Source organism: Sapajus apella, unplaced genomic scaffold (genome assembly GCF_009761245.1).
Source record: "Sapajus apella isolate SASKATOON/1434 unplaced genomic scaffold, GSC_monkey_1.0 scaffold46, whole genome shotgun sequence".
Lineage (NCBI taxonomy): Eukaryota > Metazoa > Chordata > Mammalia > Primates > Cebidae > Sapajus > Sapajus apella.
This window is the reverse complement of record NW_022436986.1, coordinates 11,084,627-11,098,661: the sequence shown is the minus strand read 5'-3', so window position 1 is coordinate 11,098,661 and position 14,035 is coordinate 11,084,627. Positions and strand designations below refer to the sequence as shown.

Here is a 14,035-nt window from a genome sequence, read left to right as displayed (position 1 = left end):
CTTAGTGTCATTAGTGATTACTTAGCCCACACATGTAGGAAGCTAGACCTCCATGTACAGAAAAATGGAGGCTCAGAGAGCCTGATTGACTTTCCCAAGGCCACATAACTGGAAAATTCTGGAACTGAGTTTTTTCCAGTATGTCTTGGTATCTATCCCTGGGTGAACCTTCTCTGTAGAGAAGGAAGCGTCTCCTGGGTTGGAAATTGGAAACTGCAGGCCCAGATCAACAGCAGGGGTGTCCTTAGGCTGTGTGCACAGCACACCCCTAGCCTGCTCTCCCCTGCCCTGAGGAGTCACGGGAGGAGGCAGCTGCTTCATGCTGCTTCACCCCTTCTCCTGGGCACCAAACAACCAGGTCTCCACAGAGAGCACTCAGCCATTGGTCAAGCAGGCAGCATTTGTCCTTCAAGAAGACAGCAGAGCATCAAGAAAACAAACCAAAACACCAAAAAATACCCTAAAGGTGCTGGAGTGTATTTGTTAGCAGCCCTTTTATGGCAGAGAAGTGTTTCAAGGTCTTATTTATGAGGCTGGACAAGCTCAGGCTGATTAAAACCATGAGTTGGAATTTGCCTCCCCCTCCCAGATCCTGCCCAGCTGACAGCTCCTAGCAGTCTGGGAGACCCCCCACTCCCACCCCACCCCAGGGGTTCATTGAAGAAGACCATCTGGGCCTGGAATGTTGATGTGATTTTCCCTACTTCTCTTTGTTTTTCATTTGCCTCCTCCACCCACTTCTAAAGCAGCTGATGGCTCTGGTTCCTTTTCATGTTGAGCAGAAGAGAAGACGGAGATCTTGAAACCGGAGCTGGGGACTGGAGGGCATTGACCGAGGGTAACCCGGTCTGGCTCGGCTCAGCTCAGCCTAGGGCTTCCCTCCTCCGCCTGCCCGAGCTGCCCTCCCTCCTCTCCTCTCCTCCTTCTTCTCCCTCCCCCTACCCAGCTCCTCCACTCCTCTCCTCCCTTTCCTCCCTCCTCCCACCTTCCCTGTCCCCTGTGCTCAGAGAAGTGAAGGAACACCGAATGGGCGGGAAAGCAGGACCTCACCCCGATCCGTGTCACAGCCCTCCGCCTGCACATGCAAGTGCATTCCTCAGCTAGTCCCAGAGGATATGTGGCAAGAAGCTGAGGGTTCTGCCTCCTTTCTTCCCCGGCCCACAAACACACATTTCACCTGCTTTTGTTCTTTTCCCCTTTCCTTTGCCCTGTTTCACAGTACGCACAGTGAAGCTCTAGGCTAATTGGTAGGTCACTGTTTGCTCCTCCAGGCAAAACCAAGGAGGCTGAGCTCAGCAGATCAAATGTTTCGGTCTGTATTGACGAGATTATGATGGGAGAACTCTCTTGATCTTTTGCTGGATAGGATAGTGACTCTTCTGCAGGCAGCAGTAGCCCAGCTCCGCATCCTGTAACAGAGGTCGTACCTTCCAGTTACCCGAGTCAGCTCTTTCCCTTGAAAGAGCACTTTCATGTTCTTGATCTTCGGTTTGCACAATAATCTGTGAATGTTATTGGCCCCATTTTATATCCAAGGAAGCGGAGGCTTAGGGAGATTTTAAAAAGGGGGCAAGTAAGCTTCATGATTACACAGTCAGGAAATGACAGAGCTGACCTTAAATCCAGACCCTCTGATGCTCTCTCTGGTGCTGATTTTGTTTTGTCCTGTGTTCCTTTCAATTTCGTAGGTAAGACCTCAGAGATCATCTTCTCCAACCCACACATTTTGCTGATTATAAGATCCAGGTCCACGTTAACTCAGTGCCCAAAGTTAAATGGCTAAATGACTGTCCTGTTCACGAAGTATTCCCTGTCTTGTGTGGAATGATTGTCTTTCTTCCAGGTCATCTTCCACCTACATCTATCCTTCCAGTGACTGGCAGACAGGATCATTCCTGTTGATTCCCTGTAAAATACTAGATTGATTTATTCTTATATAAAGTTATGAATAGACAAATCAGTCAGCTTCAACCTTTTCTTTACTTTACAGATATTATCAGCAGAAACAACTCAATAATTCTGTCTTAGGAACTCAGCCAGGCTAATATGTATTATAATACACACATACATATGCACACACGTACACACATGTGCATACCTTAGATCACAAATTCAGCATCTCAACTTTGCTGCCAAAACCACTTCTGTGTCTTGTCTATTCTGAATATGCTTTAAGGTTAAATTAGCCATGAATCTATTCAGATCAGTCATTCCTGAAAGTGATGATGATATTAGCTATCCTTTACCAAGCACCTTCCTCAGTGCCAGGCATTATACTAGGTCTGCAGGTCCATTTTTTCATTGAACACCTAGCTCAGCCCAATGAGGTGGGTGCCATTGTCATCTCCATTTTACCAACTAATCAACTCAGCCTTCCTCTGTCCGGTTCCCCACTCTGCTCCCAGCTGCTGCTCACCTGACTCTCCTCTTGACCTGGGCTGACGTGGCCAAGTGGGCTTAGCAGAACTTTTGTGTCCTCTTCACTTGATTTGTTTCAAGTTCATGTCCTACTTCATCCTTTCCCTAACTCACTGCAAGGTGAATTTACTTCTCTGCAATTGGCAAGTTGCAGTTGCATTGGGTCATTAATTTATTACAATCACATCGGGTCATTAATTTATTCACTCATTTGTATTCATTCATTCATTCATTTATTAGTTCATTCATTCATTCATTCATCCAATTTACTGAGTGCCTCCTCTGTGCCAGGCACTTCTGGCCTTAGAATTACTGGCCCTCAAGGAATTTCTGTTCTTGTGGAAGTAGGATATATACACAGGTGACTGCAGCTTCATCTGCGTGATACTAGTGGCAAACATAGGATGTTGGGCACAAAGAGTCGCAAAAGGCTGGGCGCGGTGGCTCATACCTGTAGTCTTAGTTCTTTGGGAGGCCAAGGCTGGTGGATCATCTGAGGTCAGGATTTCAAGACCAGCCTGGCTAACATGGTAAAACCCCGTCTCTACTAAATATAGAAAGAAAAAAAAATTAGTTGGGCATGGTGGCATCCCCCTATAATGCCAGCTACTCAGGAATTTGAGGCCAGAGAATCGCTTGAACCCAGGGAGGTAGAGGTTGTAGTGAGCCAAGATCGAGTCACTTCACTCCAGCCTGGGTGAAAGAGTGAAACTCTGTCTCTGTCTCAAAAAAAATAAAAGTCACAAGAAAGGGCTGGCCACCTAACACAGCTTGAGGGTGGGAAGGTAGGGGCAGGCTTCCTGGAGGAGGTGACTCACAGGCCATATCATGAGGATGGGGTAAAAAGATAAAGTATGTTTCAGACATCTGGCTTTCTTGATATTCTTGGCTTTCCACCCATTTTCCTGATAACAACATAGTGGAGAAGACAGAGACCAGCAGGTACAAAGCCACTGTACTCTGTCCTTACCCACTTCTTTCCCCCTGCCTTCCTACTTCCCATATCTGAGGTTTTTAGAAATCTCCTCTCTAGTTATCTACTTGTTCATTCATTTGTTGAGAACCTGCTTTGTGCATAGCATTATGACCACAAAATGTCCTGGTCATTGTCGTCATGAGAGGTCTTACCCCTTCCTCTTCAGCCACAGCTTCCTGGGATTTTTGAGTTTGTTCTTTTCCAGAACTTGGCTCCAGTCTGATTTCTCCCCATGAAGCCCTTACAGATAAACCTCATCTTGGGCCAGTGCTTCCATTCACTATCTCCTTTTGGCTTTCTTATCCTTCCTTCTGCCTTCTTGAATTGATTTGCCTCTTTATCTCTCCCTTCAGCCTTGAAAGTTCCTTGAGGGCAGGGACTGTGCCCCCATCTTTCCTATAAATGGCATTGCTGTACAGTGGCAAAGTTGAGTGAAAAAACCTTTTCCGGCCGGGTGCGGTGGCTCAAGCCTGTAATCCCAGCACTTTGGGAGGCCGAAGCAGGCGGATCACGAGGTCAAGAGATGGAGACCATCCTGGCCAACATGGTGAAACCCTGTCTCTACTAAAAATACAAAAATTAGCTGGGCTTGGTGGCGTTTACCTGTAGTCCGAGCTACTCGGGAGGCTGAGGCAGAATTGCTTGAACCCGGGAGGTGGAGGTTGCAGTGAGCCGAGATTGTGCCATGGTACTCCAGCCTGGTGCCTGGTGACGGAGGAAGACTCTGTCACAAAAAAAAAAAAAAAAAAAAAAAAAAAAAATCGTTTTCAGTAATCACAAACTATTACCATATATTGAGCACCTACCATGATGAATATCTCTAGTCTTTATATCTTTGAAATGTGGACACTATTACCATCACTTCATTGGTAAGAAAAATTGTGCTCAGGGAGGCAAAGTCACTTTCTCACAATCACACAGCTATTTCACAGTAGAGTGCAGTATCAAATTTAGGTTTTTCTGGTCCCAAACCCTGATGTTTTCTCCACACCATTGTTTCTCAAACTTGGCTCAACTCACTGGGAAGTTTTATTAAATTCTTTTTTTTTTTTTTTTTTTTTTTTTTAGACAGAGTCTCTCTCTGTCACCCAGGCCGGAATGTACCCAGGCACAATCTTGGCTCAGTGCAACCTCCACCTCTCAGGTTCAAGTGATTCTCCTGTCTTAGCCTCCCAAGTAGCTGGGATTATAGGCACCCACTGCCATGCTCAGCTAATTTTGATATTTTTAGTAGAGGCAGGGTTTCACCATGTTGGCCAGGCTGATCTTGAACTCCTGACCTCATGTGATCTGCCTACCTCACTCCAAAAGTGCTAGAATTACAGGCATGAGCCACCAAGCCCAGCCAAGTTTTATTAAATTCTGATGCCTGGGTCTTACCATAGCAGTTCTCATTAGTTGCTCCATGGTGTGGCCTGGGCTTTGGGATTTTTGTGAAGCCCCCAGCTGAGTCTAACGGACAGTCATGTTTGAGTATCAGTGTGCTACACCACATTGCCTTCCTGTTTTCACGCCAGTTGGTGCTAGTGTGTGAGTCTAATCTAAGCCCACACGGGTGGATGTCCACCTGATCAGGCTGCAAGTTCTTTGTAGCCAAGGATCTTTGGCCTTCCCTGCTGCTTCCCCCCCAGCCAACCTACCACATTATGCATGATGCACAGCCAAGAGCTGCTGACTGTTTAATCAGCCTCTGGGTTCTTCTTGTGTCTCATCTGGGGCATTCACCGATAGGAGGTTGGAGCTTGATCACATCCAGATGTTCTCATCTTGAGAGCCTGTTGACATAACAGAATAGTCTTATAAACATGCTGAGCACACTCATTGGTCTGGAGAATGTTGCTGGATGACCTAGGCCCATTGCAGGGGTGGACTGGGTCACCCTCCCCACACGTCTGCCGCCATGCTTGGGAAGGAGGGAGCTGTTTTGAAGTTCCCTGGTGCAATGTGATGTATTGCTCTGACTCTGCTCAGGCGGAATCTGTGGCCCACCTGATCAGTGAGGTTAGCTAATAGGTATATTCTGTCTCTGTGGAGGTTTCACAGAGGCCTTTTTGACGCTTCATTTTATAGGTAAGGCAGTGGAGGTACAACTACATGAAATGATCTGACAGATAATTGGATATAGAACTCAGGTTTCTGACTCCCAGGTGGTGCTTTCCCCACTGTTGTACAATAATCAGTGTCTACCTTTTCACACTAGTCCTCAGCTGAAGCCACCAGCTTACCCACCTTCCTTCCTGTTTCTTCTAAGAACAGAAGGTGACCCCAGATGTCACTTTCTGGTCCTGGGAAAGCAGTTCTAGTGGTTAGCAGTCCTGTTCACTCCTGGGGTGTGGCCTGGGGATGGTCCTGACATCCCTTGGATTCTTCCTGGACCTGATCAGCTAAAAGGAAATCTCCTAGGATGGTGCTCAGACACTTTTGGAATCTTCTCATTCCTAATCCCATCTCCTAGTATTTGATATTCAGCTACCCTTCATTGGGCAGTAATTCTGTGCCAGGCCTGATCTGGGCATTGGTGGTACTAAGAACACATATTCCCTATCCTATAGGCATAGTCTGGTGGAGATAGCATGTAAATAAAACAATGTTCCTTAAACTATGGCTCCACACCTCCCTCCCCCAACACTGGAAGTACAAGGGATGCAGCCAGGCACGGTGGCTCACGCCTGCAATCCCAGCACTTTGGGAGGCCGAGGCGGGTGGATCATGAGGTCAGGAGTTTGAGACCAGTCTGACCAACATGGTGAAATCCCTCTACTAAAAGTACAAAAAAAAAAAAAAAAAAAATTAACCAGGTGTGGTGGTGGGTGCCTGTAATCCCAGCTACTCAGAAGGCTGAGGTGGGAGAATTGCTTGAACCCGGGAGGTGGAGGTTGCAGTGAGCCGAGATTGAGCCACTGCACTCCAGCCTGGGTGACAGAGCGAGACTCTGTCTCAAAAAAACAAAACAAAACAAAATAGAAGTACAAGAGATGCTTATTCAAATGTAGATTCATGGGCTCTGCATTCTGCATTTTAGACCCACTATTTCAGAATCTCTAGGGACTGGGCCCAAGAAACTGCATTTTAGCTTGCTCCGTAAATGAAGCTTAGGTGCCCTGAGGTTTGACAACTGCAGTAGAGAGCCTGATGGTAACAGTGTAGAAGTCATATGTGATGGGAAGCATCAGGTAGGTAGCCATTTGCAGGAGCACCGATTCTGAGGGACACTAACTGGGCCTAGGAACAGCTACTGGCTGTCATGAGGAATAACTAGGAGCTAGCCATAGAATGGTAGCAGAGAATCATTTCCCTAGCAATATGAATCTTGCTCACTTTGTTCTGTCTATATAACTCAATATTACTGAAGTTTGTCTAAAGCAGAATACACCTGTATCGTGCAGCATTGATGAGAGACTGGCTGGGCTGTCAGGCCCTCCTGCTACTTTATCTCTACATGTGACCCTCTTAGCTCCGTGGATTAACTCCTGTCCACATTAAGCCTCACACTGTAGCCCCATTTTCAGATCAAACCTGTTTCTCTTCTGGTAAATGATTTGAGTTTGCAACGTTTGCCCTCTAGAGGTTGGTTAGTGCCTGGCTCTGGGGACTCGGTTCACGTGGTCCTGATGAGCTGGTTTTATCTTTATTACAAAGAAGTTCGGCTGTTAGGAGAGTGGGTTGGAAGGAGAACAGGTAGACAGTCAAATGAAATGAGTCAGGGAGAACCATACTGTTTTAGAGTCAGAGGGCTCCTACCTAGCATCTGCTCAGAAACCTCTCATTTTGGAGATCAAGAAACTGAGGTTCAGAAAGATGATATGAAGTATGCAGTGACACCGCCAGACACAGCCTCCAACTCTAAGGACTAACATTCTGGATTCTTAGCGGTGGTTTTTCTGTTTTGCTGCACTGGATTGAAGCCTTTTCTAAATGTACCCAGAGGTCCTATTATTTAGAGAGATTCCATATGAAACCCTTTAGCAATCAAATAATTTTATAGGGCTGATGGTTTAAATGTATGTTTATGTGTTTTCCTAAAGCCTGGCAGACCCGGGTTTTAGAGCTTTGTATCACACGTTTTTGTTGTTGTTTGTTTGTTTGTTTTGAAACGAAGTTTTGCTCTTGTTGCCCAGTCTGGAGTGCAAAAGGGTGATCTTGGTTCACCACAACCTCCGCCTCCAGGGTTCAAGCGATTCTCCTGCCTCAGCTTCCCAAGCAGCTGGGATTACAGGCATGTGCCACCACACCTGGCTAATTTTGTATTTTTATTAGAGACAGGGTTTCTTCGAGTTGGTCAGGCTGGTCTCGAACTCCTGACCTCAGGTGATCTGCCCGCCTCAGCCTCCCAGAGTACTGGGATTACAGGCATGAGCCACCATGCCTGGCCACATGTTTTATGTTTGGAATTAAAATGAGACCATGTCTGTGAAAGCACTTTGAGATGCATAATGCACTCTTCCAGTGTTTGTCAAAACATGTTCCCCAGGTCGCAGCATCAGCATCACCTGGAAGTGATTCTCCAGTCCCATCCCAGGCCTGCTACATTGGAAACTCTGGGGGTAGGGACCAGCAGGCATAATTTTAACAAGCCTTCCAGGTGATTCTGGTGAATACTTAAGTTTGAGAACAATTGCTTGCTTTGCATTAAATAGGAGCTCAGTCCCTGCAGCTTGTGGGAATAAGGCTTTAAATCTCTCCAGTTTTAGCTCTGTGAGTTGGTGCCGAGGAAGCCGGAATGGACTAGTGTCACAAAGCTCAGGCAGGGTGGGTGAGCTCATTTCAAAGGTTTGACGTCTTTTTTGAAGAGCAAGAAAAGGCTGTGTTTGTTTTTGTGTGTGTTAACACCACCATTGCACTGAATTGAGGAGCACATGCTGGGTGTGGCTCAACATGTTACCAGAAAGCAATATTTTCATTATCTCATGCCTCTCCTGATATGGCAATGCTCCCCTATCTCATTCCCATGTGTGCTTAGCCAGGAGACTTCCAATCATCAATATTCTGATACATTTCTCCACTGCCTCATTGTGCCCACTTTTTAAAAAAATTACTTTCTAAATAAAAATAAAACACTATTTCTCGATAGACTTAAAGCTTCAGGATTTCCTGGTGGACAATGAAACCTTCTCTGGGTTCCTGTATCACAACCTCTCTCTCCCGAGGTCTACTGTGGACAAGATGCTGAGGGCTGATGTCACTCTCCACAAGGTAAGCTGTTGCCTCCAGCTTCCTCAGTGGGGCTGATGGCGATTACGTTGTTCAACTACTGGAAAGAAATGACTAGACCCTTGTCCTCATAATGGTGGTGAAGGGGAGGGAGGTAGTTCAAATTCAACTTCATCTAATTTTACTTCCCTATTCAGGCAGGAATTGCCAAACCATCCCGGAGTGGAATATGCAACCTGGTGTCATGGGCCAGCTGGTTGAAATAAAATTGATTTCTGGCTTGGCACTTGGCATTTGTGATGACTTCCTCCTACAAGGGATACATTTTGAGTTAAACTTAAAAAATATTCACAGTTCTGAGACAGTAGCCATGTTTGAGGATTATTGATGTGGAGGTGCTCTGTCTATAAAATCGAAGACAGACTTCAGACAGGGTATATTAAGAGACTTTTAAGAATTTCATAAAATCAGGGCCAAACGCAGTGGCTCACGTCTATAATCCCGGAACTTTGTGAGGCCAAGGTGGGTAGATCACCTGAGGCTATGAGTCCAGACCACCCTGGCCAACATGGTGAAACCCCGTCTCTACTAAAAATACAAAAAGTAGCTGGGTGTGGTGGTGGGCACCTGTAATTCCAGCTACTCATGAGGCTGAGGCAGGAGAATCATTTGAACCTGGGAGGTGGAGGTTGCAGTGAGAATCATTTGAACCTGGGAGGCGGAGGCTGCAGTAAGCCAAGATTGTGCCACTGCGCTCCAGCCTAGGCGACAGAGCGAGACTTTCTCAAAAAAAAAAAAAAAAAAAAAAAAAAGAGAAAGAAAAGATAATTTTACAAAACTAGGAAATAATATTAGTGATTATGTTGAATTTTAACTTCAAATTCTAGAAAACTTTCTCTGGCATCATTATTAGACAGCTCTTGTGCAGTGGGTAGCAGACCCAGATTGCATGATTATTGATTTTTCAGAGACACTTTTTGAGTTTATTCTGTGGCAGAAAGGGGAACTGCTTCCTCCCCTGTCTCATGTCTGTGTACTAGCTTGTCTTTACAATAAGCAGAAGTAGTAGAAATGTTTATGCTTGAAAATAAGCTTTTTGCTTCACATGATCTAGAATTTTCAAAATTAGAAAAATGTGCTTACTGCTTGCCGTTCTGAAACTAGGAAAATATGCCTTGTGTTTACCAGTTGTGTGGTTGGGAGATGGGCCAAGGGCAGCAGGCTTTTGAAAATAGTTGCATTTAGCATAATTTCCATTGCCCCCTGCCAATTTCATATCTGTTACATCTAATCAGTTTAAAATAAGGGGCATCCTAAGCCTGGAGGTGGTCCTTGGATGGTAATTAGAGTTTCTGTGTAGTCAGTATTCTTTTTTTATTTTTTGAGCATACAATATATTTATTGAAAAAGCCTTGGGATCAATACTTGTGTAAGGAAAGGGAAGGGAACAAAGCATGTTTGGGCAGAGGCAGAAGATGACTTCAACAAAGGCCCCCTGTTGTCACTCGGTTTTTTTTTTTTTATTTTGAGAAGGAGTCTCACTCCGTCACCCAGGCTGGAGTGCAGTGGCACAATCTTGGCTCACCACAACCTCTGCCTCCTGGGTTCAAGTGGTTCTCCTGCCTCAGTCTCCTGGGTAGCTGGGATTACCTAGCTAATTTTTGTATTTTCAGTAGAGATGGGGTTTCATCATGTTGGTTGGCCAGGCTTGTCTTGAACTCTTGCCCTCAGGTGATTTGCCCCCACTGGCCTACCAAAGTGCTGGGATTACAGGCGTGAGCCACTGCACCCGGCCTGTTGTCAGTATTTTTAAACACAGACACTAACTATCAGTTGACAGCCTCGCAGCAAGGACTAAAGGAAGGAGTAGAACTGAGATGTGCTTGAGTATCTATGGCAGTCAGTGAAAACTTAATGGGAATCATGGTCAGCCAAATGCTTCACAGTATTTCAAAAGCTGTATGGGTTTTGAGAGGTCTTTGGTCCATCACTCACCCTAGGTTGTTCTACAAGCATGTCAGCCTGCACCAGTTTAAACTAACAGGGCAGTTAGTAATGGTTTAATAAAGATCCTGCATCATTCATTCATTCATTCATTCATTCAGTAAATACTGGCTGTAATGTTTCAACACTGTGAATGCAAAGTGAGCATTATAAAGAAAGGCTCCTCTTCTTTCAAAGCTTGTGGTCCACTGGACCACATATGAAGAAGAATAGTTTCGGCCCAGAAAGGCAAGTAAGTAAAATATGACCAAGAAGAGGCTCTCTAGTGGGTTTGCTATAAAGAAAAGATAAGACTGACTTAGAACTGGACTATCAGTAAGAAAGCCTGGCTTTCTGGCACTCTGCTCTAGGGCAAGTAAAATGGAGAATTCCAAAATCTGAAATTATTAGAACATAGTTCTGTGTCTTAGTTAAATACCTATACTTACAGATAAGTAGCATAAATGCTTTCCCCCATATTTTAGCCCAATCCTACTTAAAGACAACGTAACTTGCAAAATAGTGAGGATGTTGTTCCTCTAATAAAATTGGTTCCAGGAATTCAGATTCTGGATTCCTGTTTGCCAAATCATGTGTCCTACTCTTGAGAAAACGAGTTGGACTCGATTTTTTTTTTTGTAAGAGGGAAAAGAGTGTGGGAGACATTGAGTTAATGCAACCTGCACGTTCTAAATGTCCTGTCAATGTGCCTTGTGGTTTGATACATTCTGCGGTTCAGTAAAGAGAACTGATGCCTTGACTGTTTGTACTGGTACCTGTTTTAAGATCTTCAAAGCTGTATTGATGTGAAGTTCTCCAGAAGACTTCAAGGACCCAGCTTCCAATCTTTGTAATTCTGCTGTAATTGTCTCTCTTTGCATGAAATGCTTCCAGGTATTTTTGCAAGGCTACCAGTTACATTTGACCAGTCTGTGCAATGGGTCAAAATTACAAGAGATGATTCAACTTGGTGACCAAGAAGCTGCCGAGCTTTGTGGCCTACCAAGGGAGAAGCTGGCTGCAGCAGAGCGAGTACTTCGTTCCAACATGGACATCCTGAAGCCGATCCTGGTGAGTAGACTTGCTCAGGGGAGAAACTTCAAGCACTCATGCTTTCGGAATGTGAGGTTTTTCCTTGGACAACATGACTTTGTTTTTGTAGAAAAGTATGGCTGGCTGGGAGTTTGTGATATCACTTAGTTCAGTGGTATTCTAAGTGTTCCTAGTGTTCTTTCAGACTTTTGGGCCATCTCCCAAAGCATGAATGGGAAGAATAAGCTGGGTGTGGCTGAGTTTAAGCCAAATGTTTTTTTGTGCTTATTTCAATCAGAGAAGACCTACTTTTTAATGTTTTTAATACTATAATACTAAGCAAGAGTTCATCAACACTATAATACTAATATTATAATACTAAGCAAGAATAAAGAGTTCTTCAGATTAAAAAGAAAAGTCTTGACACCATTAATAGGAGCATGGATATCAATTCATGTTTAAAAATCCATCATAAAGATGACATTGTGAGCTGTCACAGTTGGGAGGCCCTGGAATTAGATGAGGCTGCACTAATTAGCTTAATTACTAATAAAATTGCAAAGTAAAATTCCGACAAAGTTTTTTCAGCCTCGGAATCAATAGTTCAGAGAAGCAGTCTATGAGAATTCCCATACATTCTTAACCAAAGAATGCGGGTGAGCCTGACCGATTTGGTTATTAGAGTGTTGTATAGAGTTCCAGAACAACTATGTCTCTAGGTTTTCTGAGAGCTCTGGTGAAATTCCTCTCTCTACTCCAAATATCATCATTTAATATCCAGGATTCTGGTTTTCTACTCACTAGATAGTATTCTGATTTGGCAGTAGATACTCTTAAAATCAGGGAAAGATCCCTGGAGGAAGGATGTATCTGGAAAGAGATGTTCCTTTTTATAATAAAATGGAATTGTAATGCTCTTAGACTTTGTGGGGTGTGAATTCTTTATAGAGAGTTGGAAACTAGGAATATTCAGTTTCTGGACCCTGTACCCAGATTGTACCCTAGAATGTGACCTTAGAAACACACCTCAAGGTTCATACCTATCAAAAAGTTCTTGTATTGACTGGGCATGTCGCCTGTAATCCCACCACTTTGGGAGGCTGAGGTGGATCACCTGAGGTCAGGAGTTCAAGACCAGCCTGGCCAACATGGTGAAACCTCATTTCTACAAAAATACAAAAATTAGTCAGGGATGATGGTAGGTGTCCGTAATTCCAGCTACTTGGGAGGCTGAGGCAGGAGAATCGCATGAGCCCAGGAGGCAGAGGTTACAGTGAGCTGAGATCCATCTCACTGTGTTGCCCAGGCTGGAATGAAGTGATGGGATCTCAGCTTATTGCAACCTTCGCCTCTTCGGCTCAAGCGATTCTCATGCCTCAGTCTCCCGAGTAGCTGGGACTACAGGCGCCTGCCACCATGCCCAGTTAGTTACCTTTTCTATTTTTAGTAGAGATGGGGTTTTACCATGTTGCCTAGCTGGTCTGGAACTGTTGAGCTCAAGTGATCCGCCCAAATTGACCTCCAAAGTGCTGGGAATTAAAGGCATGAGTCACTGTGCCTGGCCCCATGTTGTAATTTAAAGTAAGATATATTTCTCTATGGGGATCTTTGCAACCTGAAGTAACTGGCTTAAAAAGTTAGAGAAGCTGACTTGTGCAGACATTTGCAGTCTGTTGGTCTTTTTTGTGATGTGAGACGTAGAGAGTGAAAGGTTATTACAAATGACACAAAAATTTATTACAAAACCATTTCCTTGGACTGTTTTGGGCTGCTTTACAAGACAGAAATGCTCCCCCTTTCAGTTAAAATGACTGAAATTTTGGGGGAAAAAACGGGTGTTTTTAGACGACATAGTAATTTGTTCTGGTGCTGTGCCCATTCATTCCATTCATTTCGGTTTACTCATTAAACACTTGCTGTGTACACAACCTGGTAAAATCCCTCTACTCACATACTGTCTGAATTACACTCAAAGTAGAATGAGGGATTAGCCCTCATCATCTGACAATTAACAGCTCAGGTTTCAGCTTGACAGTATCTCTCTGGCAGGATTAGCAGCATGAGGGAGTGCAGGGAAATGCACCTTCAGAACTGTCAGCCACACTGCCTCCCCTCCTGCTATGTCGTGGTAGTCCCTTGTGCATCCATTGGTCTATGATCAGGTGTTGATTAAGTTGGCTTCTTTTTTTTTTTTCCACAATGAAAGAAATCTTTATCTCTTCTCCCCCCAAAAAATTTTCCATGGAATATTTTGTGGATTAAGTTGGCTTCTACCAGGTGCTCTCTGCACATCTCTTTGGTTTGTGGAGCATCTGGGTTCTGCCCCTGCCCTTCTGCTGTTACCAAGAGACCTCTCTTCAAAATGGGCCTCTTAAATTAGATTGTAATCAGTGATCAGGACTGTTTTGTATAAAGATGATTTTTGAGGAAGCCTTTGGGATGAAATGACTCCCAAACATTTTGAAATGTGACTCT

At 44.5% G+C, this 14,035-nt stretch overlaps 1 protein-coding gene across 3 annotated transcripts in view; it reads left to right on the top strand.

The window, feature by feature from the left end:
• ABCA1 (ATP binding cassette subfamily A member 1) overlaps nt 1-14,035 on the top strand; it is a 154,951-nt gene that overhangs the window by 58,745 nt on the left and 82,171 nt on the right. For all 3 annotated transcript variants that reach the window (XM_032240240.1, XM_032240242.1, XM_032240241.1), the window contains exons 6-7: nt 8,466-8,587; nt 11,423-11,599. In XM_032240240.1, coding sequence (XP_032096131.1) covers nt 8,466-8,587; nt 11,423-11,599 — 299 coding nt within the window. The remainder of the gene's footprint in view (nt 1-8,465; nt 8,588-11,422; nt 11,600-14,035) is intronic.